The sequence below is a fragment of the Ambystoma mexicanum genome, chromosome 6q (genome assembly GCF_040938575.1).
Source record: "Ambystoma mexicanum isolate Mex_15411 chromosome 6q, UKY_AmexF1_1, whole genome shotgun sequence".
In the NCBI taxonomy this organism is placed as follows: Eukaryota; Metazoa; Chordata; class Amphibia; order Caudata; family Ambystomatidae; genus Ambystoma; species Ambystoma mexicanum.
Genome location: NC_090937.1, coordinates 1260565021 through 1260592985, shown reverse-complemented (window position 1 = coordinate 1260592985; position 27965 = coordinate 1260565021). Strand labels below are relative to the sequence as shown.

Genomic DNA, 27965 nt, shown 5'->3' with positions numbered 1-27965 from the left:
TCTTGTGTAATTCGTTTTAAAGTATTCCTTAATCTCATCTGCCATCTCTTCACGATAGACGGGGTCTTTCCACAGCGACTCATTACAACGCCATTTCATACTCTTATGTGGTAAAGCAATCAGGCTCATGTCGGCAGTGACCATATCATGATCTGACCATGAGATCGGGATAATCTCTGAGGCAGCTACAGCCTCACTCAGGCCATCCGAGAGGTATAGGTAATCTATTCTGGTGAACGTAGAGTGTGGTGCTGAATAAAAGGTGTACCCTGTCTTTTTGGGGTGCAAGTATCGCCAAATGTCTCGTAATCCGTACACCTCCATCATTTCCTTCACATCTGTATGGCCACATTCCGCCGGTTCACTCGCCTCTGGATTGCTTGCCTGCCTATCCAACCTAGGGTCTGCCCATAAGTTAAAATCTCCTCCCAGGATAACCTGTCCTGCAGCCTCTAGCATTATCTTCGGGACCATGCATAGGAGGAAGTGGGATTGCCCGACATTGGGGGAATAAATTGTCGCAAGAGTGAGGATGGTATTACACACCTTGCCCACCACTATGACGGCCCTCCCCTCCACGTCAGCCCACATCTTAGTGACCACAAAATTCAGTCCCTTTTTCACGAGTATACTCACTCTGCTTTCCGCAAGGGACCAGAACCCCAATATTCAGTTCCCACCCTGTAGTACAAGACCTTACGTTCCTCTCCCCATATATACTTAGTCTCTTGGAAGAAAAGTACATCTAGGTTCGCCCTAAATTCTCTACAGACCAATGACTGTTTGGTAGGTGAGTTGAGCCCTTTCACATTAAGTGTGCCGGATCTTAGAAACCCAGATCTATTAGATGCAAACTCTATCGCCATCACCTCTTCTCTGTCCATTTCGCTCGTGTGGTGGCTGCATACAACCTCTTCCCAGTATCTTCATTGTATTAGCACGTATATTAATATAGAAACTTGCTACTGTCCAATCCCCCTCCCCAAACACCTCTCACCACCCACCCCTTGCTGCGTCCAACCTAACCGTGTTATCCTCACCTAGCCAGTCTCGGACCGCCAGTGAGAACCATGCATCCCACAGTCCTATCTATGAACACCACATCAAACATTGAGCCCCCTTACTCTCCCCGCCTCCCCCCAACTCACAAGAAAAAAGATTAACTTTAACATCATTCAAAGTGGTCCAGCCCACTACTCATATACTTCACCACAAGTCCCTAGGTCAGGCACGTCAATTGATCTTCTCTTATATGTCTAGGGTGCCCCCTTCAGAGCGTCGGAACGTTCTATGAAGTTTAGCTGTCGGTGCATGTTCAAACGTGGGCAACGTTTTTGATCTTCTGCTTCATTTCAGGACTACCTTGCTTGTGTCATCAGTTGCCTTCGGAACTTTCATGTCCATTCCCCGGTGAAGTCTAGTCTTTGTGTTGTCAGAGTTCCGCACCTGGTGAGGTGTTCATCCTCCTGTATTTTCTGGATCCTGGGATCCTCCTTCATCTCGGCCCTTGGATATGCCATTGTCTGTCATTTTCGCGTCCTCCTCCCTGGTCCTGATCGTTGGCCTGGTCACCCACCAAGTCAGATATGCAGGTTCTTTTGTCTTTTTCTGTTTTCAGACGGACCGTGCTTCCTTCCCATTCAAACGTGAGGGAGAAAGGGTAGCCCCAGTGGTATCGGGTGCCCTTTTCTTTAAGTCATTTAGTCAGGGGCATGCACATTCTACGCATAGCAAAAGTGAGAGAGGACAGATCTTGAAAAATCGACACTCTGGACATATCTAGAAGGATTTGTGGGGAGTGCCTGGCCTTCTCAAGAATCCTGGCTTCATCTGCGTAATTATGGAACTGTGCAAGGACTGTTTTTGGTCCACTCGCTGCTCCCCCAGCTCTGTGTATCCTGTCGATTTATGCTTCATCTACTGTATCCTCTTCGAACAGGGTTTTCAGAATCGTGTGTAGAGTTTTCTTCAGGTCTTGCTCAGTTTCCCCTTCACGATTTGGTATCCCAAAAATCTGCAGGTTATTCCGCCGTTCTCCATTTTCTAAAACGCCCATCTTTAGATGGTACCTCTCTGGTTTCTATTCCTGCAATCATCTGATCCATTTGACATTCTATAGTATCAAGGGAGGTTTGGTTATGTTCTACCCCGTCTAGCCTCTCTTCAAGCTTGTCAATTCTATGCGTCATCTTGTCCACTTTTCCACCAATGTCTGCTCTCATGCTTTTTAATTCACTGAGTAATGTTGCAACGTCGGCTTTGGTTGCAGCTGCCACTGCCTCCGGTGGCGCCATTGTGGACGCCGAGGAGGAGCCTCTTTCGGGGTGGTGTGGGGAATAGCAATATTTTGCCAATCTTTGACGAGTGTCCATGTGTTACGTGTGTGTGTGTGTGTGTGTGTGTGTGTGTGGATTGATGGGTGGTGAACTCTCTAGATTCCTCAGAGTGTTTCCCTTGCCAGTTAGGCCCATCCGGTGCACTCTCCACTCCTGTACGCTGTTGCGATCTCTGTGTGTAGTCTGTTTCTTCACAGAGTGGCGAGTCGTGCTTCCCTCTGCCATCCGGGGCACAGTTCGGGGGAGGGCGCACGCCTCAGTTGTGAGTGCCCAACCCTTCAAACAATGAGTGCAATGCTGAATCAAGTTCCGTTGGAAGGGGACTTAGTGCTGCTGAGAGCGGCTGAAGAGCAGGTGTTCTGAAGATCCACAGTGGGAACCCTTCTAATGATGGATGGGCACTTTCTGAGTGTGGGCTCTATTGAAGGTCTATGTAGATCATCGGGGGCTGCATATGACCATTCCAGAGTGTCCGGTATGCCGGAGGAGGGCACACGCCCCGTATTCGGGGGCCCATACTCGGGGTAGTTCTTGTGTGACCGTCTCCTAAGCTCCTATTGAGTCACCTGCAGGTTTCATGGCGTTTGTTGTTCCTGCGGGATTCGCGGGCGTAGTTATTGCAGTATGTCCCCCATAGGAAGAGGCCGCCTCGTTGTCCTGGGTGGTGGTCCCTGCAGCCCTGTTGCTATGCAACCCACGCCTCTCTGCTCGTGTGCGTTTTAGATTCACCTGAGGTTGGGTCTTGTTGCTTTCCTTAAGGGTGTCACAAGGGTCTCACTGTCTGTTTCTCCCTGTAATATTCCGACAATGTATTGCAGGGAATTCCTTGGCACAATGTCACCTTTGCAATATGTGTATCGTCGGAAGGTGTCCACCTTGACGTGGTGTGAGGTGCAGTGAACGTCAGGGGATCAGGGGGGGGCTCCAAAATGGTTCCAGGAATAGAGCCCAATATGCCTTCAGTATCTCTGGATGAGGGTCGGTTGTTCAGGCCTTCAAGTCCTTTCGTGGGCCGTGTAGTGCCGATGGTGTATTGGTTAATGTTCCGGGCGTTCTGTACGAACATGTGCTTTACCTAGAGGGTATGGTGCCTAGTTAAATTTCGACCCTTCAGTAGGCAGCGGGCCTTTTAGACGTCTCTCGTTGCGGATGGGAAGGCAGAGAGGGATCAGAGCGGGTCAATGGTTGTGTCTCCCTAGCACCCTGGGGTGTGCGTAGTGCTGCTTCCCAGGTCTTCCCTGCAGTCCGTTAAGAGCGAGCGGATCGGGCTGGCTATGTTCCGTGTCAGGTCCTCTGGTAGTGGGGATTCAAAGGGATTCCCAGTGCCCAGGCTGCCATGTATATTTGGGTAGGACTCTGTGAACGGGTTAGATCCTCTCCGGCTTGTCCGCACTGCTCAGGCCCGGGGATAAATGCATGTAGCGTGTCATGCAGGGAGCCGACCGGGAGGCATCAATGTTGCAGTGCGGCTGCGGAAAGTCTGGGGTCCGGGGCACAGGGTTTGCACCCAATCGATGCGCTGCACCGCTGTGCATACCTCTTGTGGCGGGTCACCCGGGGCAGGCGACTGCGGTAAAAGCAGAGGGGAAGGACAAGGCGGAGGCTCAGAGGGAACGCTGGGGCCTACCAGTCTGTTGGGAGTACTGCTTGACGAGGCTGTGTCCGCCTGCACTCAGTATTCAATATCGGAAAGTAGTGAGGGTTGCTGTGTTGATCCCAAAAGCCGGGACCCTACCTGCGAGTGTTACCACAGCTACAAGCTTCCTCGGGCGGTGCAGGTTTCCTTCTCAGCTTTCGGGGCTCGCAGCAAGGCCCTCATCCGATCTCATGAGCGCTGAAGCACTTTTACTTTTGAAATCTTTCGTCACATCATGGTGGTGCAGGCAAGGACAATTTACACAGTGTATTTCTCAGCGAGTTCTGCGTCGATTCTCTGCGGGTTTTCTGTCCCAGGAGGGAGTCAAGTTTACACAGCAGTTCTGGGCATTTTTACAGGGTGGGGGTCCTATAAGTGGGGTCTCAACCCACTTATGGGACCTGTGGGGGCAGCGCTCAAATGGAGGCAGGAGTCATCCGTGCCCCCTGGTGGCCAGTCTCCCTGGTCAACTTTTAATCCTACTACAGGAGACTCTTCTTGTCGTCACAGACTGTACTTTGATCAGTAAGAGCTTCTGTAATAGGGTTCTGCATGCTGGTTTCACAGGGGGTTCTTAACTTCCAATCTTGATTAAGGAATATTTCCCATGGGTAACTTTAACCTCTAAGTTGGGTACAAGAGATGTCAAATAGTGAATGGGAATTTTGGGACTTAGATTATCATCTTTTTTTATGTATATACCTATCCCCCCATCACAAGAGAATGTATGCTGAAGTGAGCGAGGTAATAATAAAAGTAGAACTAGAAGAGGGTTTAACTATAATACCAAAGACTTCAATGACGTTCTAGACAGAGCCATGGACTGGACAGGAAGAGTTGCTGTGGGTACATTTGCCCGGTCTAAGTTACTGGGTTGGGGCCTCTCCCTCTGATTGATTGATGGCGAGCCTCACATCGTGAGGTGGACCGTTTTTTAGTTAATTCCAGGGTACATCACTCCTTGTCATACATTGATGACATGTTTCTCCTGTGACGATTCACTAGGTCTCGTCACTTCTCCCGATTCTGGAGCTCTTTCCTATCAGGCTAGGGAGGTGAGGCCGCAACCCAATCGTCCCCATAATGGTGCTAATATGCGGGATGATTACATAGGGAGGGAGTCTCCCACTGGGGATCAGGATGTCCACCTGGGCAAAAGCCTACCTACAACCTTGTCACCAAACCCCCTACCCTCATTTTCATTCTTTTCGCCCACCATTGATAGTGGAACCATAACTGTGACAAATGTAGAACATACTGGGATGAAGATGAAAATGAGAAGCCATATGAAAAACCAGCCAAGTACTGCAACCAGGTGGCTCCCAGGAGGCAACAAGAGTGGCAAATAGACTTTTCAAGATGGTGTTCACGTTACGTGAGGGCATAGTCAACAATATAAACTAGATATCAAGAATCGACTAGAGAGCTCTGATCGCGGAAGCCAGCAGCACGCAAGCTCTACCCGGGAGATGCAAACCGGGAGGACCAGAGACACGGAGAAGCTGTTCCTCCAAGCAGAGCCCACACAGAACGGGACGTTGCTACAACGTCCCAGGAACTGGCTGGGAGCCGACTCAACAGAAGGAAGAAGCAATAGAGGTGGTGGTAATACTGCTGAATTGTGGACCGTAAGGTCTGGAAACAGTGCTGAGACCAACAGCTGGAGACTGCTGCAGAGCCGCGCAGGTGTCGGAATTGACAGAGGAAGGTACCTGTGACCCCAGGAAGAACCAGAGCTGTGTCCCTACAGAGAACAGGGTAACGGGAATGGCGGGAAGACCGGGAGGAGTCCGGGAAGCTAAACCAATAAGCCAGAGTGGATCGGGAGTCTGCTCCCTCGTCACAGTGGCCAGCCAAACACCACTACCCAAGCAGAGTGTATCAGGAGTCATCTCCCGCATTACAGTGGTCAGGCCAGCATCATTGTCCAAGCAGAATGGTCAGCCAAACAGCACTTCCCAAGCAGAGTGCAACAGCAATCATCTCCCTCATCGCAGTGGTCAACCCAACACTGCTGGGCCAGCAGACTGTGTCGGGTGTTCTCTTCCTTATTGCAGTGGTCTATCCAATACTGCTGCCCAAGTTGAGTGGTAAATGGAAGCCACATAAGGCTGAGTGTTTCTTCTTCCTGGAAGGAGTTAGAGACTAATCCAAGTTTTCTGCTTAGTGCTTAATGACCAGACTGGAGAATGTTTATAGAAGGACCAGGAGAAGGGAGTCATTCCCTTGCCCCTTTGTAATAGAACCTTGACTGAGTTATTTCTACTATAAGACGGAAGCAAGAAACCAGGAGAAGGGAGTCATTCTCCTGGAAAAGGAAACGCAAACTTTGCTTTAGTTAAAGATTTATATTTATAGGGTTAGGGTTAGGGTTAGGGTTAGATTAGTTGGTTTCTGACGGAGGACATTTAATTTTGACTGACATTCTGACACTCACTCAAGTTTTCACAGGTCGAGGCAAGGCAAGGCCCATGGAAGCAGGTAGAGATAGGTTTCTTTATTGATTTAATAACTGTTTATAAACCGCACACCATGACCGCTCATTGTCATTTTCCTTCTTCTAGACCCTCCCCAGAGTGAATATCCCATGAGTGATGAGGCGCCCTATCTCCCCAAGAGGCTATCGGACCATTCTCCTTTGATGGGCATGTTGGAAATGCTAGTTTCTTGTCCTTCTGGTATGCAGATACGCCTCACTCATCTTGGGAAACCAGAAGCAATGAATGAACTTTAATCGGGGGGCATTCGCTATTTTAAAGAAAATGTGGGTTCATTTACGTGATGCCTTTTGTCTTGTTGGAGGTGTACAGGGCATTGTTAAGAGGAAGAGCTAGGGCGCTGATGGCTAAGGAGAACGGGTCTTAGGAAGAGGATTGGAAATCGTAGAGCAGAGTATTTTGCAACTGGAAAAGTGAGTTTTTTCATTTAGGATAAAAGGGTACATAGGCAATTTAGAAGAATAGAGGAGACATTCAAAGCTGTGCCTATTGATAATTCTAAATGCTCTAACTCTTTTGTATTATATTTATTGAGGTAGCCCCAGAAACACTTAACAAAAGAAACTAATAAACATCAGGAATTCTTGAACGGAACAAAGGGGTCCTGCCCTCTTCAATTGGCTGCATCATTAATTTTATTTGTTATTAGTTCCATATGGTAAGGCATTATGGTGCTAATTATTTGATTCTTAGCAGTTTGACATATGCTAAACTCAACATATTTTTACAAAAAACACAGAGTAAGACTGTAACAAAAATGGACAGTGCGTTTTTGTATAAATACCTCGAGTTAAGCATATGTCGAATTGGTAAGAATTAAATAATTAGCACCATAATGCTTTACCATATGAAATTAAAAACATATAAGCCAATTGAAGAGGGCTGTCTTGATAATTACAAGTTGTAGCTTACTTTATTTGCATATGACTTCATGAACCTAGAATTAGGCTTAGGATGGGTTCTAAAGGCAGATCAACTCTACCCCATGGTATGTTGAACCAATAAGTGTTAGGACCCCTTTGTTCTGTACATTTTGAGCCCTTCCAAATACGGCCTTCCATCCAGTTACTTTTATCAGGGATTCTTGAAGCAGGAGCTGTACAATTGGGTAGTGAAACAATTGGCCAGTGTGTGAACAAGGAGCTGGTGGGACATAGACCAGGGACAGTACAGACAACATACAGGCAGAAGTCAGTAGGGCAGATTAAATGCAGGTAACTATACAAAGGAGAGGGGTGGGATAATGCAGGTGTATGTAGAGGGTGAGCTTTCAAGGTTAAAGAGGTGAAGTTTTAGAGAGGATTTGAAGGAGGGAATTGTCCATACTGCGCATTTCTTCACTCCCCTGTCCAGTAGTTCCTGGCAGCAGGCTAGGATCCCCCTGGCTCGGCATAGTAATTCTGCTGATGCACGCGCGGTTGTACATTTCAACTACCTCTGGCCAGTTTATTTTGCTTAATTGATTGGAAAGGGTAGGAGCGTTCTTGTGAAGTAGTGGAGGAAGTAGATGCTAATTGATTGAACATACAGTAGCTGAAAAGCAGGATTAGGAAACGTACCGAGTTTTACAGGTGTTTAATGTTCCAGAAAGTTGGGTGCCAAAGGCAACTGTCCGCTGTTAGTCTGCCAGATCCAGAATTAAAGAAGAATGTGATGGGGATTGCAGGTGGATTCCTGAAACCTGTTACTCTCTTGTGGGTAACCTTTGATTTGTGATGACATTCTTAGAGACTGTAGAGGGTAGTGCACAACTGTTTCCTTGCAGCAATATCTATAAGAATCGACAGCCCAACTGCTATGAGGTGATACCTCTGCTAGTTTAGTCAACGGGGACATACTCAAGCAGTCTAATAGAATATCACCCGCACTTGTGTTGCTTAGCCTGACTGAAAGCAATCTGAATTTACAGCCTCAGTTGTTAGACAGACAAATCCACCAGCACTTTTCCATCCACAACTCATTTCTTTTCTGGAGAACCTATTGAGACTTGAGATACCTCTTTTGTATGGTTTTTCACGTTGTTGTTTGCTCTTATGAGATGAATTCACATTTAAGTGACATGGCTTGATAAGTGGATTTTTGTGAGGTCGTACATCTGTTACCATTCCTGGGATCATCAGTGTTAAAAAAAACTACACAAGAGGAAAGCTCACCCAATCACTGGAAAAAGAATAGGTGGCATGTATTGGTGGTAAAAGCCCAGCAAATGTTCATTAAGATGTTTATTCCATGTTCAAAATATAAAAGAGATAATTAGTTGCAAACAAGTCCAAAGGAATCGGCGCCAGATTAACAAGCAAGCAACTCTATGAAAATCTGCCCTGTTCAATCTTAAGAACATTTTAAATAATGTATACAGTCAATCTTGCTTTTCTTTTCTTTTTTTTTTACAACTTTATTTAAGTTCGGTTGCACATAAAAAGACATACAAGCAACGCTTAAATGTTAGGTAATCTGAGAACGCCACGTAATGCTTCATAGGAAATCCCTCCCCTCCTGCTCCCCCATCAGACACACCTTACCGCCCCCGGCAATTTAAACCAACCCCCATGTCGTTCATTGTCTTGTTAAAAAGTGTGCCACTTGCCATGGCTTGTATGCCTGTGCATGGAAATCCCTGCCATATTCCATGTTCAGAGTCCAGATCTCATTGAATCGATGTAGGACCCGCTCCTTAGCTGCTGTGACTTCTTCTGCTACTAGGATGTCCCAGATTTTAGTCCACCACTGGGGAAGAAGTGGGCCCTCTGGGGTCTTCCAAGCTTGGGCAATTGTGATTTTTGCTGCTAAAAGGAGGTGTGTGATCAGTTTGGCCCTTACCCCTGGCTGTGGATACATTTACGGAACTGGAACCGCCAGCAGCATTACTTCAGGTTCCAAAAGGAGTTGGACCCGAGATATCGCCTCTAATGTAGATGCCACCTGTCACCAAAAAGCCTGTACCCGTGTGAACCCTCACTACATATGAAAGTAGGTCCCACTCGCCCTGTACTTTCTTAGCCAGATGGATCTAGAAATCTCTTGATTTTATGTAACCTGGTTGGGAGGATAGTACCAGCGATATATCCGCTTAAAGGAGCATTCCTTATTGGTCAAGCACTTTGAGGAAGAGTAGTTTTGTGACCAGATGTGCACCCACGTCTGTTCTTCTCTGGGTCGGTCCAGGTCTGGGTCCCACTGTGTCATGTAATGGTGCTGGAGCTCCCACATATCTGCCCACAAGAGCTTATACATTCTGGATATAGAACCTCTCTGGGGGCCCTCTAGGGAGGCATGTTCAGTGGCTCCCAGTTCCCGGGTTGTCCCTGCTGAGTCAAGGGAAGAACTATCCAATGTCTGATTTGGGCATACCTATAACGATCAGCCTCCGCCTGGGCAAACCTGTTCTTGCAGTCCAAAAAGGTTAGGGGAGATCTGTGCTCAAGGAGTTGTGAAGTGTAGTATACACCCCCTTGCAACCAACGGTTGGAGACTGGGTGTGTGGGCCCAATCCCGCTGGGATACCTGCCTGCTTCATTGCACAGTCCCATACTGGTTGCAGTTGGGGCCAGTGATTGTGTGCCAGTTGGGAGGTTTATGGCAGGGAGTGGAGGGTCAGCTGCAGCCTGGCTTGCTCTAGCCTCACCCACTTGTGTTGATCAGTGCACTTATTCTAGATGGATAAGTGCGCCAGGTGCGCTGCTGCATGGTAATGGAACAAGGTAGAAACTCCCATCCCTCATAAGACGTGCATCACCCATCATCACCGCTTTGGGAATTCTAGGCCTTTGCCCCACCATATAAATTGGAAGACCTGTTGCTGAAGTCATGTTGAGGGTTTCCGTGGAATCTCCAACGGGAGTGCTGCGCACTGATAAATGAAACTGCTGCCAAGGTTCCTCTTGGTGGCTGTAATGCGACCCATTAGTGAGATTTCCAGAGTTTTCCACCTTTCCAAATCTGCCTCTCGGTCTCTAAATAGTTCTAGGGAAATTACGATTATATAACGACTTCAGGCATGCCGAGATCGTAACCCCAAGGTAACCTAACGCATTTTGAACCCACTCTATTGGACAAAAGGGACGGAGAGCTTCTACCTCCTCTTCCGTTAAGCCCACCCCATAGCTCCAGACTTGCGATAGTAAATCGCAAATCCGGCTGCGCGGTTGAAGAAATTCCATTACCAGCGCAAACATTAATGGGGAAAGGTGGCACCCCTGTCTCGTGCCACACGTGAGGTGCATGGCGCCTGATTGTCTTTGGTTCACCCGTAGGGGTGTCTTGGGGGAGTGATAGTTGGCCAGAACCATATTCTGAAATATTGGCCCAAAATTAAACGCCACTGAGGTCAGCGTCATAAAGGCCCAGTCCACCTTATCGAAGTCTTTAGTGGCGTCTAATGCAAGGAGTTGCATCTTACAGCAATGCCTTGTTGCGATTTCCACCAGGTTCTGCCCAAGATAGAGCTGGTCTGATCTGTCTCAATCACCCTGGGCAGAATCGCTACCAGTCTGTTGGCCAAACCTTTTGAGTAAATATTTGTGCCAATGTTTAACCACGAGATTGGCCTGAAGGGGTCTTTACCCGGCTTTAGAAAGAGAATGGTTGAGAAGTTCTGCATGGACTCCGTCACTTGCCCGGTCTGATGAAAGGTGTTGAACAGTTTAGTTGGGGGATCCAGCAGCTGCACCTGGAAGGTTGTATAAAAATAAGGTGTGAAGACAGTGGCCCATGTTTTCAGGGATCTAATCACTGCATTTACCCCCTCTAATGTAATGGTTAGGTCCAGGGCCTCTCTGTCAGTGTCTGTAAAATGGCGGAGGGCTGCTTCTGCGATGCATTGCTTTAGTTCCACTACGCAGCGGGGACGGCTGACATAGTTTCCCGCAGGTGAGATTCCGCCAAACGCTGCTTGGCGTCCTCCGCATACTGTACCACCCCTTGAGAATCCCTCTGACCTAGTATTATACTTTTTTTCACAAGATTCCGGACTAGGAACTTATACGCTTTATCCCCCATTGGCGTAATACCCCTGTTTTCTTGCAAGTTGGTCCTGGGCTGTTTCAGTCGCAAGGTGTGCTTCCAGTTTGTAACGGGCAATCTAGAGTGTTTTATGTGCCTTCAAGGACCATATGTTTGTGTTTCACCTCAGTGACCTCCGTTTCCAATTGGATCTTAACCCCAAATGTGCTGCTTATGGTAGGCTGCCCCCTGGGCTATCATTTCCCCCCTAATGACTGCCTCATTACCTCCCACACTGTAGACTGTAGCTACCGACGTGGGCCCTCCCTCATTCTCCTGGAGGTAGTTCCTGATGGCCTGCAATGTCATCCAGAGGGCCATATCATTAAGGATCGGGTCGTATAGTTGCCACAGGGGCTGTGGAGGGATTGAGGGAGCTGTGGATTCGGATTGTGAGCAGGACTGGTCCGATAGGACTCTCGCTCCCATGGGTATATTGTCCACTCAGGGCACCAAGTGGGGGTTGGGGGGTAGCAAGCATTAAGTCAATGCGGGATGAGATGCGGTGCACATGCGAAAAGTATGAGTAGTCCCGTTCTCCCGCCTGTAACAACCTCCACATGTTAACTCCTAGCCCTTTACAGGTGCAGTATCCCCACAGCCATCTTGAAATCCTTTGTCATTGGCGGGTGCAATTTATCCACATTTGGGTCTGGTACCCCATTGAAGTCTCCACCTGTGACTATTTGCCCTTCTACAAGGGGAGCTATCTCGGTCACCAGCTCCAGCAAGAATGTCTCCTGTTTCCCATTTGGGGCATATATTGATATGAGGGTGTACAATTGACCTTGCAGAGCTTCTAGTTCAGTGAATTGGATGCCCTTTTGCCAGGAGGATGGCTGTTCCTCCTTTCTTCGAGCCGCTGGGTGGTATAAATTCCTGCGGGAAATGCCTGCTCCGCATTCTAGTAAAGTCTTGTGGTGCCAGGTGAGTCTCTTGTAGAAATGAAACAGAGCAGCCAGGTCTCTTAGTATGTGCAGGATTGATTTCCGCTTGGACGGTGCGTTCAAGCCTTTTACATTAAGCGTCTCACAGCCCAACATTTGGTGAGGGAAGGGTGTCGGCTGTGGCTCCAAATCATCCTCTGAGATGGGTGTGTCAGCCCTGTCACGCTTGCTGTTCTCATTGTGCCGCTGGTGCAACTGGTTTTTGCCAACAAGAAAACAAAACAGAACCAAAGCAAACAGTGCCCTAACTAAAGTGGGCCGTCTGCCCAGGTGACACAATGAGCGGTTTTGCTCTCCTGGTCCGGCTACGGCCATGTAGGGCTCTGGTCGCACATCGGCTACAGTTGTCCAAGATTGGTCAGCCTGTGGATGCCTTCTGGATGGCGCCCACCCGGGGCTGAATCGGGTCAGAAATAATTTGTGCTTCTGAAGGGTGCTGGGTCTTTTCTCTTTCTGCACAGTTGACCGAGGGTTCATCAAGGCTTGGGGTCCTCCCTCTGCTGTGGTGAGGAACGACACTGGAGATTCCTTGCTTGCTCTGGTGCAGATCCAATCCCACAAGTCTTCTGCTTCTTCCAGCGAGTTGATTGTTTGCGTAGTGCCCTCCACTGAGAATTTAAGTGTTGCTGGGAAGATCCACTTATAGTGGACCTTCTTATCTTGTAGGATGTGGTCAGCGGCCGGAGGGCTCTCTGCGTCAGTATCGTCACAACTGCTAGGTCCTGGTTTATTTGGAGGGAGGACTCTTGGAAAAGTATTTCAGTCTGCGCCCAGGCAGCAGCCATGATGTCCTGCTTGGTCGTGAAAAAATGCACATCGATTGATCACATCTGGGGGGGGTCCGATGAGGCTCTCCTTCTCCCCCGCAGTATGTTAGTGCAATCAAACAGCAGTGTGACTTTATCATGGTGCTGTAGGACGATCTGGAAGACCTTGTTGATGTATTGATCCCTAGCCTGGTTTGGGATTGAAGATGGCACCCTCTTGATTCGGACATTATTCCTCCACGCTCTGTTTTCCAGTTCTTCCTGTTTGGCTGCCATGGCCTCACTCTCCCCTTCTAATGACAGGACTTGGGTACTGCAGGCCCGCGATCATCTTCGCCTGTTCCAACGTTTGATCCTCGACCTCCCCAAGCCCCTGCTCCGCTTCTGTGATTCGGCCATCTAAGCGTTCCATCTTCCCCCGAGAGCTGTGCCATACAGTTCCTGAATTCTGCCTTAATTGCCGATATGAATGACTGTATGTCCTCTTTTGTCACCAATTGCCCCGGTGTACCAGGGGGTCTGTCTGGGGAGTGGACATTTCGGTTTTTTCTTCCTTCTCTCCTGGGGCTGTAATAGGGCAGCTATGTCCATGCTTTGGGTCGCCTTCTGCTGTTTGCCCATCTCTGTTGCTCGGGTGCACTGAACACGCTGAGCTGCCCATGCTACTGCCAGATCCCGCTGCCTCGCTTTCCCCTAGACTTGTGCTGCTGGTCCCGTGGGATCACCCTTTGACCTGCCTCCAAGCGGCGCTCCAATGCAGAAGGTAGGGGGGTCTATCACACCAGGACCTCCATCTGTGTTTTTGGGCTCCTCCAGCCCCGGATCCCAGCTCTTCTGTTTGCTGTGTGCTGGAAGGGGCGCAGAGGCCACTGATGAGCCTGATGTCCAGCGCCCCCCGCCCCCCTCGCTCGGTCAGACCGACAACGCTTACCACTTAGGGCCCTCCGGGTTGCCAGGCACATCCAGTGTCCAGTGAAATTACAGCAAGGAGGGGGGTGCTAAATGGAGGGAGTCACCTCAGTTACATGCCTCTGGCCGCTTGCAAGGTTGCAAAACCAGAGCCTCCACCACTCCGGTGGCGCTCCAGGCATCCCCTGCTCACCTGGTTGCCTCTGCAAAGGGTGCCGCCTCGGGGGTCACGCTCTCTCTTCGCTGCCTCTGCGGCATCCTATCTCCACGCAGGGCTGCTTTCTGGAGGCCCGGGCCAGGCCCCAGCTGTCTTTCGCCTCTGGGGGGAGTTCAGCCCCTTCGGGGGCTTCCCTGGGCTGGCGCTCTGCATGCCCCACCAATTCGCTCCTCGTCAGGTCCACCGGTCTGGCCTCAGATGGAGGAGCGGGGAGCACCCGGTTGACCTCTGGGTCCTACTGGCCGCCGCAGGATGGACACTGCATCAGGTGTGGGCTGCGCTGCAGTGTATCATGGCGGGCCCCATCTTTGCTGTCATTTCTGCCTGCTCCTGCGGGAGATGTCTTTATGCTGCTATTCTGCGAGACGCTGGATTCTAGTGTCGGTTCCTTGCTCCACTACGTCCCTGGACCTTCCCCTTGCATAATATATTCTTTTGAACTCTGTTCCCAGCTTTTACCCCGAATTATCCATTGTTTCCCCATGCCCTGCATGGAGGCTCTGCATCACCAGGGCACCTAGCCACGCCACCTCGATCTTACTTTTCTGAGGACCACAGCTAACGCAGCAGCAACTCAAATGAATGTACTTTGTTGGAACCATGTAACACCACATTATACAAAGGAACAGAGTATATTTCTAAAGGAACCCTTTCATAGTGAACACATCATGTTTGCAAATCTTGATCCAAGCCTTTTCATGCCATTCTGATCATGGGCTCTTCACGTATAAGGATTATATAACACCATTTGTTAGATCCCCTCTTCTTTGGCTCCCAACCCCACAACATTTGTTGTCCATTCTTCCTCTCCACGGATTGAAGATTGTGACTGTCATGGCCATAAACAGCAGTGTCTAAAAGCATTGTCTATATTTTCGCTGCATGCAGGAAAATGGTCGGGTGAGGAGGGAAAGTTGTATCATTTCTGTTTACAACCCTTATATGTTGATAAGAAGTTCTGCAAAAATATAACTTTTAGTAATTGTTAAAGAAATGTGTCAAACATGTTTAGAAAATCAATAATGTGTATTTGCAAATATTTCTGTGCGTCCAGATAAATTGTTTGTGAGATCATTTTGGAAAATGGATAGTGTGGTTTTAAGATTCAGAATCTGAGATTGAAGGTGGATAGCAATATGATGAAGCCACTGTAATGTTATACATTTTTGGACACTGTAAAAGGCAAATGAGATTATAAAAACAAAAGCATGATTTGCAGTATTTTAAAAAACAAAATGCTGAAAAAAATCAGAAAGATTATTAATGCAAGTGTGCCCCAGAAACTGTATTATGTTAGGGACGTCTCATGAAATTCTGACTGTATATACCAGTAATCCTATTTACTTGGGTGTGGTCAATCAAAATACCACCTATGCGACAGATGGAGTACATTTTAAAGGGATAAGGAACATAGACATCTAACAACATTTCTTAGGAACGTACCTCGTCTTCTTTAGTCACCAACAGCCTATTTACATAAGGTTTAGGGGGTAAGCAAGAGAAGGGCAGTTTTGCCCCAGGTAACAAGTTCTTCTACTAAACTACATGATAATTAGGACTTGATGTGTCCTCCCGAACAACTATGACTCAGATGTTGGATGTTCTAACAGAGACACAGGCTAGGCTCAGACTGATCCATACACAATGCACAAAGGCAAGGCCAGGCTGGCAAGTGTCTGCTAGTTTTGCACCAATAGGTGACTTTTCTTGACTTTGTGCACTGTGCAGCTAGCAATTTTAAACAATTGTTATGGCCCAACATGTTTAAAGGGCTCAATTTCCAAAATGTTTTCCCAAAGATGCGCTCACAGGTGCTAATAAAACAGCTTATTGTGATTAATAGTGAATGTTGCCAGGCAACCTTTTGGCTGACTAATGGTTTACCAGCTTGCTACATGGAAATGCTGTCCATTCTAATAAAATATGGTCAACTCTTCCTCCTTCTGATGCAGTAAAGTGATCCCCTCACAGATGCTGGATGCTCCATCCACTAATAGCTAGGTCTCCTATCTGACTCTAATCAGAATCTTAAGAAGAGTGTATGGCCTCTAGATGAGTTCAAGCTGAACACATTTCATATTTGTAAATTTACCACCAGATGATTTGCAGTGCCCTTAATTTTAGAGGTGAGTTGAAGAATAACATTTGCAAGAAGGATTCCTCTAAACAGAAGATTTGCACACCTGCAGTTTTTCAAAGGTTATGGGCCCTGCCTTTGGTGGAAATAGACGAAACGCTGGAAATACAGCCTCACTAAAACGGTGCTGCAAGCGGTCAAAAAAAGCAGCAGTGGAACTTGAAAATTCCTGCAAGACCTGCATGCTATCTGCATTGTAGAAGACAATTCTACTTCTTTCACAGTCTACGTGCACCCCTACTTGTTTCATGCTAGAGTTGCCCTTGGCGCACACAACGGCTTTATCGTTATGCCAGGCTAGCAACCTACTGTCCTTCAGCTCCACACACCAGGAGAGTCTATTTCTTCCCAGTTTGACGGATTTCTGATTCCCTTTGCGCTCGATGGATCCATACGCCATCCCAATGCTCCAAGCTGGAGAAGTGAGTACATCGACTTCCCAGTAATGTTTCCCCCTAAGCCAGCCACTGGATGCAAGCACGCTGTGGATAGAGTCGAAGCGTAGTGGGCTGTTTGGGATATTCCGAGGCTCGCTCACGAGGCACATGCTGGCTTGGTCGCTTGAAATGAAAATGTTTTTGTTTGATGTTGTTGTATCCAGAAGGACTGGAGTTAGATCTGTAAAACAGAATGGCAGAATGTATGTAGTTGAATTAGTTAGCTGCATTCAGTTTTGTGTTTGGCATGGTCATAAAGTCAGGTAAGATGTGTTCCTCTGTGTATCTTTTGTTTTTTTACTAAAATAAGACGTGTTCACATGCACGATTGAACTGAAGATAAGCAGATTACTTGCCCAAATGTACGGGAAAAGGGTGGCTTATTTTAGTAAGGGAAGCATTCAGGTGCACATATTGGCTGAATAATTACATGAAAAATAATTTACAATACAAATGATGCATACATTCTGGTTTTCAAAACACGAAATAGGAGATTTTCCCTCTTAAAAATGTACAGTAATTACCAATACTTCTGCCCACCAGAAAGTTGTGGATATAAGGCGGGTGGAGGGAGCGAGGTAGGAATAATACAGGGATAAGTATGTTGTACTGAAGGCAGACAGTATTGTTTGTACTTTACTGTCAGACTTCTGTCATTTAGATAATTTGTACTTGATACCCAGGCGGATGCTCTCAGCCAATCAGAGGGCTTGTGATGCAGCCATTAACCGCTGGTAATGACAGACTGTCTAAGCTCCTGGATAAGCGCACGACGCCGCTGTCCACCTACCTCCCAGACCACCATCATATGCTATATAATAAAAGGCCAGATGTATATTTGTCCAAAGCCACACTGCCCTATTCGCCTGTTATCACCACTAGAGGGAGCTCTTGCTTTACATATATAACAATATTATTTCCAAGTTCATCTCCAGGCGAACACAATGTGTATTTCAACAATGATAACATGCAAAGGCCCAAGACAGGGATGCCACGTTAGCAGCATGCTTCAAGTTGCATATACTAAGAAAATATATACATTTAAAAAAACATATAAACAGAAATTCATTTGATTAAGCACTATTTCTCTAACAAAATAAATAACTTTTTTAAAATGTACTTATGTATTATTTAATTATTCAATGTCATATATTATGGTATGTATCATTATATCATTAATATTCTTCATGTACGTTTCTAAACTTTATTTGACTTTAATTTACTTTATTTTATGATCTTTTGTCTACTTCGAAATAAAAAAATAGTCATAGACGCCCATCTACGAGAACAAACACGGCTAATTGACCTGTTCTTTGGGAAGGTACCCACTCGAGTCTGCTGCCACACTTTAGCTCACTGTACCTTTCATAGAAGGGAAATATTCATTTGCATATCAGTCTTTGTCCCGCCCACATGGGCAGTCCAGCACCAAAAATGCTATGTCATTTCTCTTCTGAACAAGAGTACCAACAGCAACCCCAGACGTGTTTCAGCTTTGTTTGGCCTCATCAGTGAGGTGGAGCTGTGCCTCTCTATGCACAATGAGCAAGGTTTCCACGTCTGGATGAGCCTAGGAAACTTAGGGTCACTAAACCCAAGTCCCATAAACCATCAAAAAATCGTCATAGGCGCCTAGTATTTTCTGAACCGCGTGGTACTCAATTTATCGGCTTCGGAAGGATGAAAGGATGAGTCGACCATGCCGCGTTCGAACCTGCATCAGCAGGCTCCCCACAGATGTCAGAACGAGCGCTCAGCTCGCTGTGCTATCCGACTGGCGTATGCACATTTACCTGTCCTTCCAGCCTCCAAGCCCATCACCAGCTCTCCTCCTGATCACGTGACGTGGAACGGGACAAGGGAATCCATGTAGTTTCTATCACCATTTCCCTGGTGGGTATTTTTTGTAGTATTTCTTTAACATGTAAAACAGCAAGTGCTGTCTCATGTAAGAAAAATAGCCCTATTAGCACCCAGGACCGTACGCTGGGGAATTAATAGCTATAATCCTGTGGCTGCCAGGCTTTACACATTGCTCAATTAGAATCGTGTTGTTTACATTTCATACCATCAAGTCCATGTTTTGATGAATTGTTTCTAATAAATTGAGACTTTTATTTGATTTTTTTTAATTCTGGACAGCTGTGATTAGCATGTAAATGTATACAAGGTGAGAAGCACTATTGTGTGAATTAATACATGATTTTGATTAATTGATGCAGGTGATGCAATCTTATATAGTGTGTTTATTTTTCATCGCATCCAGTGAAGCACTTGAATGCAATAGAAACTTTGAATCCGAAAGCCATTTCAGCAAATCATATAAATTAGGAAAAGTTAAAACTAAGCCAAAATCAACCAAGAGAAGTAGGTCTTGCAAATGCTTCATAAATGAATTGGTTCACGTTCATGCTTGACATTTAGTCATCAGTGGGTTGCACACTCTGGGAATCGGGTCTTGAGGGGCTGGCCCATCTAGCGTGTGTTAGAAATGCCAAGGTGTGAGACCAATGTCCCATCTTGCTACTCTTTTGCTTCACAGGGCACTTGCATTTTTGATTAAGATGGGTACCGTGGTCTTCATGTTTCTAACTTGTGTGTTTGTTAGGAAATGTTAACTTTTTTTAAAACTTTCCCTTCATTCATTTCATTTGAACCCTAGGCATATCTGTCTGTTTTGGTATCCTGGCGGATTTTTGTGTGAGGGAGGTCTTTTTAGCCTCACCACCCTGCTCAACTTACTTGTTTTGGGGCACTCATCAGGTCAGTCCCTAAGACTAACAATGAAGGAAGAGTTTTTCTCCCATTTGCAGTTTCCTGTGTTTTTACTTTGTAATGCAAACCACATTAATTGTGGAGGGTTCTTTGTGTCCCTTTATTGTCTGTGTTTTAAATTGTCAGCTGATAAGGGTTTGAAAGCCTTGGCTTTTAAGAAAATTAAATAATAAAACGAAACAGGTAATTCCATCTCTGAAAGGGAAATCTGCTGATCAGATTCCCCTTTCATAAACTCCATGCCCAGAGCATAGTGTGTACATGTGTCCTGTTGCATCAGTATCCTGATTTTCCACACCTGCTCTACCAGTGGCACAGAGCAGGTTCAGAGATCGCAGCGGCCCATTTGACAGCTGTAGTGACAGCCACTTTTCTGCAGTGGAGGGGCTGCATTTAAGATATGCATCCCTGTACCAAAACTATGATGATCATAAGTAGCCCAAGCTGGTGGCAGGGTACAGTCTAAAGGCAAGCTATGTCTGAGTTAATGCATGGCGCTACTTATGATCATTGCAGCCATATCTAATTTGAAATCGCAAGGGTCGGCTTCTGAAGAGATGAGCTCCGTTATGGAAGGTGATGTGTATTCAATCCAGAGAGGGTGAGCATGCCAAATGACAGGACAGGACCCTGAATAGCCATGCCTCTGCTTTGATCTCTTTGTGAGGGCACGTAACAACCTCCACCAGAGACAGCCGCACAACAGGCTGCGGTCCTAGTTCCAGTAATCAAAGGCGCCATACCCATTCAAAGGGAGTAGACTTAGACCACGGTGCTGTATTGCCAAAGGCCTTTGTTCCTAGTGGGAAAGGCAGGGTGCAACGATTAGAGTAGACAGGAGGGCTCTGTACAGTGGAGAAAGACTTCCACCATCTTGTTCCTCTCTTCCTCTCTCTCTCTCTCTCCTTCCTGTCCCCGCCACTTCCTCTGGAGCAAAGCACTTCAGGTGTTATGTCAGAAGGGCAAAGTCCACTTCTTTAAACAGCAGGGTTTGGACCACTAAGGCAAGCTAACTTTAGTCAAATAACCTGTGGGCTTTTACCTTTAAAAGAAGGGGTCTCACACTGCTTCTTTGAGTCATCTTGGCATCATCTCTGGAATCAAACCCTAGAAGATGATTTCGCTGGACCCTGTTGAGAGAGCAGTAATTTCTAAAGTCCTCCAGTTGAAGGCAGGTGTTCCAAGGCACAGGCAAGTTCTGTCCCCTAGACATCCCATGGGACCATTGGGGGCGAACTCTGCTGCTGGATCAAGACCTGCATCTCTGCCAGCCACCCTCTTGCCAGAACCTCAACTTGTTGCAGGATCCCTGATGTTATGTGCCAGCCTCCCCTGTGTTTGGGACTCTGAGAAAAGGACTAACCTTGGCCCTTGAGACTCTGGAGTGGGACTTGCAGCTTCTGAAAGGCTGAACCGCCAAGATGCCTGTTCTTTTCAACAACACTGACCTGCTCTGAGTTGTGATTCAAGTGTGTTCGATGCCAAGCGAACAACTAGGATCCTTCGAAGCTGCCACTTGTGTTCATCGTTCTCCAAACTGACGTTTTCCAGTTCTATCACCACTGCACCAGCTGAAGCTTTCGTTCCCTCAGCTCAAACCAACAAAGTACTGCTGCCTTGGTCAAGTCACAGTCGAAGCACCAGCATCTACACCGCAGCTCCTGTTAGTCAACCTTGGTGTCCCCTGAACAACGACCTTTGAGCCACTGCCTTTGATTCCCAGTCAGTGATTTGTGTGACTGGAACTGGTTTGGGACTGTCTGACCCCAGTCCACATTTCTCATGGGATGTCATTGCTGGGCAGATGTGGGGAATCTGGCTGTTCATGAGTGGACAGCCATTACCTGTTTGGTTCAGATACTTCCCATTGGTTGGCAGCAGCAGCAGCCTTTATCCCAGATTTTGGATTAGAGGAGTGGTTCTGGAGCCAGTCGACTATTGTAATGCTTTGGATGCCGGTAGTCCAGCTCATAAAATCAAACGAATACAAAAAATGCAAAATGCATCAATCCATGTGATTTTTAATGTGTCCCTCTGTAATTCTACTTCACACCATGCGTCAATCTTTTCATTGGCTTCCGGTGGACAGAAGGGGAGATTCATTTTAAAATCCTGAATTTCTACATAATTTGGCTTCCATGTATCTGCAGACCAAACTTTGCAGATATATTCCATTGCAGGCCTTACTTGTAACAGATAAGATGTTGTTGATTATCCCCACCTCTAATTGTATGCATAGAGGAGACTGGTGATTTGCGGTTATTGTCCCAAGATTATGGAATGTTCTATCATTGAGCATCCAACAGTTGAAGAGTTTTTTGCAATTTCCAGAAGTTAAGGCTTGGTGGTTCTGCTGGTATCGTACCTTGGTCAACAAGAAAAAGTTGTCCCCTCTCCCATGTAGCCGATTATTAGACGCCCTCCTATTCTAAAGGGGGCATAAACTTGTTCCTACCTTGTCACGTGTTGAGTAACAATTAGTTATCAGACAAGGGGACTACTGAGGAACTCATCACATGGCTCTGCACGTAGTAGTGGTCAGTATCTTAACCTGTATTCCCTTTAGAGGTCATTATTCCAAAAAAAAGTGGGGGGGGAGGCTCTATGTATGCCGGAAGGATGAAAGACCATATGCGAACAATTCTGATGAAACAAGATTAATTTATGTAGTGAAAAGAACCAAATTATATAATACAGGTGTGTATTGAACAGTTCACAGTGACACATATATACAAGGGTAAAACAAAAGTAAAATGACATATAACCATGATGCACTTTAAATCCTCAGTGCTAAACATTTAGTGTGCAGTAAAACGCTAAGCCTAAATCTGGCCTAGATACTTCTTGCAGTGTGTTTTATGTGACAAATCATCAAACGGAACAATTACTGGACATGTATGAGTTATCACAAGAAACTTGAGGTTCAGTTTCCTCAAAGGTTGGTACATTGAGTAAAGTGTTCATAATAATTCACACAACTTCAGCGCTCAGGGTTGACTTTCTAGGGTCTGAAATTTTGGACTTGAAGGATATCTCTGTGTTCAGGCCAACGTGCTCTTTAAACATTCATTTAGCACACTAGGAGTTAGAAAAAAGGGGTACACAGTCTGTCCTTAATCTTCATCTGCGTGTTTTTAAAGGGGTGCACGTTTCGGTGCTTGAAAGTACTTGTCCAGTACAAGGCACCTTCTTCAGGGCGTCCAGTTGGTAGACCCTGTGTGGGGGAGCAGAGAAAGGTGGGGTTACCTCAGGTTTGGGTAGCTGTTAGTGCAGCCTATATACATTAATTAGAGACGCTCTTTGTACCGGCTATGCTCATGGCGTTGTCGGTATCACAATCCCAAGTGTCCTGGGGATTCCAGGTAGGGTCGGGCACTCACATTGGACCTATGGCAGGTGGCTTCTGCTGGTGGGCAGTATGGGACTTCCAGGATTATTCCTCAGGGTCTGTAAGGAATGGGGGGCGACAGGGGAGGGAAGAGAGCAAAAACGTAGGTCAATTCTTGCCACAAACCCTTAAGGTAGAGCAGGTGATGGTAGAGTGCCGGGCAATATTGACAGATTACCTGGTCCTGGTGTCTTGGTAACTGTCTGCGTGTCGGGTGTGCCCAAATTGCCGATTTCAGCGGTTTCTGTTTAATTGACGAGTCTTTGCTCATGTGCGGCCGTGCCGCTGGTCTGTTTTCTTCAGTGTGTGCCGAAAATATCTGGGATCAAAGGAAAAGCCTATTACTGGTATGCATATGGCGGTGAAAGTGTGAGAGAACATGTGCGTGTCTCCCATATTCTCACCGTTTAAAATGTGCGCGGAGGCATGGAATGTGTCAGAGGTTGCCGCGTCTTACCAAAGTGGAGAGAGCACCTGGGTATCTGCTTCCTGCTGCTTCGCTCGCATCTGCTGTCTGTGTCTATCCGAGCGCTGCACAAGGGTTCTGTGCGCTCGGATGCCACCGGGTCGTTATGGCGACCATAAGAGGCAGGAAGGAATTACATCGGTGCCACATTACGAGTCGGAGGCTCGTAGCGTGGCGTGCCTCCTGATTGGTGGCTGCGTGCTCCACTGGGAGTGGAGAACGCCTAGTGGTGACGTGAAAAAAAAGGGGGGTATGGTACCTTGGCGCATGGTATCGCCATGAAGTTGGTATTGGTAGTGTATTTTGTTGGAAGCATGATACAATTTAGTTTGTCTGTGGAGCATTATAAATCCTAATCACAAAGCTATCCAACAAGCCTTCTCTTCTTCATCTGCAGCGACCAGGGAAGACCATCACTGGCGCCTTCCTTCCCTACTCTGGTGAGCCTAACAGGTGTCATGAAGTAGGTGGAATCTTGAATTGATCCTTGATAATCCTTGAGGCGGACCAGCCACTGGGGTGGGCACAGTCTTGACTTGAAGCTTGATACTTGTCAGATTCTCAACTTTTGGCTCAGGAACCTTGCTACCTGCAGCAGCTGCTCTACAGCTTGATGAAGGCCTTTCTAGATCCTAGGTTTCTTTGCTGACTCTCCTCACTTGCATTGTCCTATTTATAATCCTCCATCCTGACAGTACCAATGGTCATCATCAAAGGTTATCTGTCAAGGCCAGCCGAGTCTCTCTGGAACCCCACCTGCATCAGAGACTGGAACCGCTGCTAGTTGGACTCAAAACATGACACCTACTTTAGCCAATGCAGCTGCAATCCCTGGATCCCCCTGCAGCAGGACCAACAACATGAGTAGATGGCCCCAGAAATGTGTACTTACCTGGGTGTGGTAACTCTTGGTGCCCCGCTCATCCCATTGGAATTGCACATGATGAAAGTCAACACCCTAACACTTCCCTTTCCTGGCCATGGACGATGCAGTTCTGGCCTAGGATTCCTCCCTTTGAGACCGTCAGTGTGTATGAATTGGGAGCGACTCCCTTTCTTTTATGAAATCTATTTTTCAACAGGGATGCTTTTTTCTTGTAAAATAGCTTGTTGACTTGGGCCAAATCCTGTGCAGGGAGACTTTTGAAACTTCCTAAACCCTGACCCAGGTGATTACAAGTGGACTGAACTCTTTTGGGACACTGGACCTTTACTTACCTGGTTAGGGAATGAGTGCATGTGTTTGGGCCTAACAAAGTATTTTTATACAACAGAATGGATCTCCGTTACCTGATTATCTCCAAGTGGTGCTGATTGTACCTAGACACCAAACCACGGATCTCCTAAGTCTAAGCCTGTCAGACAGGTGATGAACTGGAGGATCCTCAGGAGCCACAAAAGCTAATACCCTCCTACCCTCAAGGATCGGCCTGTCGATTGGGTTTAAAAACACAAGCGACTCGGCACTGCCCCACAAGACAGGAGTGCTATTTCACACACCCCCTTCCGTGGACCCAACAGAGAAAGGCACTGGAGCTGCAGGGAGACACAAGTATCAATATGTAGGGTACTCAGTCAATTCGTCTAAAACATTACAGAGTGGTACATTTCACTGCGGACAATAACACCAAAAAACACTGCAAACATTAAATAAATATATAAAGGGTAGTGGGGTAAGTGGTTAAAATGGGGCAGGATGGGGTTGTGGTGGCGCTATAAGGGTGGAAAATCAGGGTGTCTGCCCCCCCAATTTTAAAAAAAATCTAAAAGATTCAGTGTTTTCTGTGTTTTGCCCATGATGAAATGTGCCACTCTGTAATTGTGGTCGGTAAAATCACATATAACAATATGTAGTTTCATACAAAACTAAAGAGTAACACATAACCAATGCTCTGGGCAGTGGCTTACCAGTTGCTGTGCAGTACCTTGCTGGAAACGTAGATCTGTATGAAATCCGTATAGGAAAATAAGGATATCACATGAGTGACAAAAACCAGGAACAAAAGGAACACTAACCTAGAAAAGCAACCGAATTACCTATGAAAATGGTGTGGAAACTGGTTCACTAAACTGGAGCGGAGTGCCTGTCATGAAAGAGGTTCAGGAACGCGTGTACCTTGATAGACCGTTCAGAGAACAACCTCTAATGTTACCTTCCATGTATTTATGGGCTCTCACTCTGGATACAGTGGGACGTGCACTGAGCAATGAGAGGAAAGCATGCGTGATGCTCGCCACGCTGTACCCAGAAGTGATCCTGCCCAGACTCCAGGGATGCACAGAGCGCCTGCAACAGTCCCTGCCTTAGCCAGCCCTCAACCTCCAGGGCAATTTGTAAGTACGTGCCGCGAATGTAAACCCTGTTTGCCACATTCGCCGCCTTGGCATAATCCTAACAGCATCCCTTCTCAAGATTCTTCCTACCATAGGGGGAGTGTGAATCTTGACAGGACCGGGCTTGGAGGGGTACCTCTCATGGAACAGCCTTACTGGGCGAGAAGCCATAACATCCCGCACAGGAACCCAAGACCTTTCCTCTACACTGTAGCTATTACAGTGAACCAGATACTGTAGGGAGCAGTGATACGAGCGGGAATCGACTATATGTTGCACCTCATTCTCATCTTGCGGTCCCACTGCGGGGGGAGCTTGGCTCAATGTTCTAGGGTAATTTTGGGATTAATGAAAAGGTTTTAATAAGGATACATTAAAAAAAAACGATGTATTCTATAAGAAGTGGCCAACTTGAATTCAAAAGCTACAGGATTAGTAACTCGGGATATCCTAAATGGTCCAATATACTTAGGCTTAAGTTTCTTTTTACTGTCAGCAAGTTTGATATGTTGGGTAGACACCCAGACTTGATCATTGACACCATAACTGGGGGCCAATCTTCCCATTTTATCAGCCTGGACGTAGGATTGACTTTGGGCCTTTTGAAATTGTTCTTTGGCCGTTTTGAAATCTTGTTGTAATAGTTCAATATGAGCAGTGGTTGAGGGAACCATACTGGAACTAGACTTTTGCAAAAGAAGTGAGGTAGGATGCACACCTGTAGACAGATGAAACTTGAGTATCCTGGATGGAACAATGAAAGAAATCGTTGTAGGCGAACTCCACTATGGGGAGGAGACAGGTCCAATCTTGATCATGTTCTGTAACATAACATCTTCAATATTGTCTGTGTGATTGGCTCTCTTGCTTTGTCCATCAGTTTGGGGATGACAAGCCATGGAAACATTTAAATTGACTCTAAGACCTTTACTGATCCCCTTTCAGAAGGAAAATTGGGATCCCTGATCAATGATTATAGCGGTGGGTAAACCATGTAAACGGAATATATCCTGAATATAACAAAGGGCCATCTCAAGATGAGGGGACATCTTCGAGGGCTATGAAATGTGCCATTTTCGTAAAATAATCAATGACAGTTTTTCCTTGTTCCTTTGGGAGATCTGTAAATGAAATCCATGGAACATATTTGCCATGGTTTATCAGGAAGCGGTAATGGCCGAAAGAGCCACATAAGGCGTTGTCTGGGATTTTTTGAGCGGGCACAAACATCGCACCATTGAACATAGTCCTCCAGATATTGCTTCTTGCCTTTCCACTGAGCATATCCCTCGGTCTTTTTCAAGGTTTAGCGAATCACGAAATAACTTGCTCCTGGTTAATCATGAAACCATTTCAACAGTGTGTGTTGGCTCTCAGAAGATGGTAACCAAAGTTTATTGCTGTGGAACAATAATCCCTGTTCTTCAGTATGTTTGGGGGGTTTGTTGAAGGAATTAGTCTCTGGTCTTGGGGGTGTACGATCTCCTCAGGGCGTTTTCAGACCCTCTGCTTCTGGCTTGGCAGGGCTTCCTTCTACTTCGGTGCCTCCAAGCTCTCCGGGCTCCGCACCTTCAACCAAGCGTTAACATTCTGGGGGCTTCCTCGACTTTCTGCCTACCACGTAACCAACAAATACTTGGGACTCTTAGGAAAAGGGAGCTGGACTAAAACACTTAGTTGGGGATGCCTTGTCCTCGAAGGAGGGGATCACCCCCAGTGGTATCCCGTTGCCCAGTCCACTAGGGAGGATTTTGCATACCAAACTCACCTACCTAGTCCCAAAGGGTGTACCTCCCCCTTGGGGAGAAGGGATGAATTTGTCCCAATACACAGCCACAGCATTGGTGTCCAGGCTGGACACCTATCACACCATTGCTAAAAGACAGTTTTTCAGTAATACACTGTTACAAAGCTAAAGTAGGGGGGACATTGATAATAGAGTACACCAACACTTTGAAAATATACTTAAGCAGTCCAGCCTATCCCAAGAACACGTTCAGTTCGAAGTAAGTAACTAATTTTGACTACTTGGCAGAGTTTAGAATAGTTGCCAACGTTCTTCCATAGGCATCATGCGGCTCAAAGCAATAGTCAAGTGCAGTTGTATAGTGGCAATT

At 46.7% G+C, this 27965-nt stretch overlaps 2 protein-coding genes across 7 annotated transcripts in view; one reads left to right on the top strand and one right to left on the bottom strand.

Moving 5' to 3' along the window:
* The window catches only part of ZCCHC4 (zinc finger CCHC-type containing 4), a 939775-nt gene that overhangs the window by 216907 nt on the left and 694903 nt on the right, over window positions 1-27965 (top strand). The gene's annotated exons all lie outside the window — the stretch shown is intronic.
* The window catches only part of LOC138516603 (nuclear factor 7, brain-like), a 208041-nt gene that overhangs the window by 33460 nt on the left and 146616 nt on the right, over window positions 1-27965 (bottom strand). For 3 of the 4 annotated variants that reach the window (XM_069631860.1, XM_069631861.1, XM_069631862.1), the window contains one exon: window positions 8636-17066. The exons of the other annotated variant lie outside the window; for it this stretch is intronic. In XM_069631860.1, the coding sequence (XP_069487961.1) occupies window positions 16474-17066 (593 nt within the window). In that variant the 3' untranslated portion in view covers window positions 8636-16473. Of the gene's footprint in view, window positions 1-8635; window positions 17067-27965 lie in introns of those variants that run through there. 4 annotated transcript variants of the gene reach the window in all.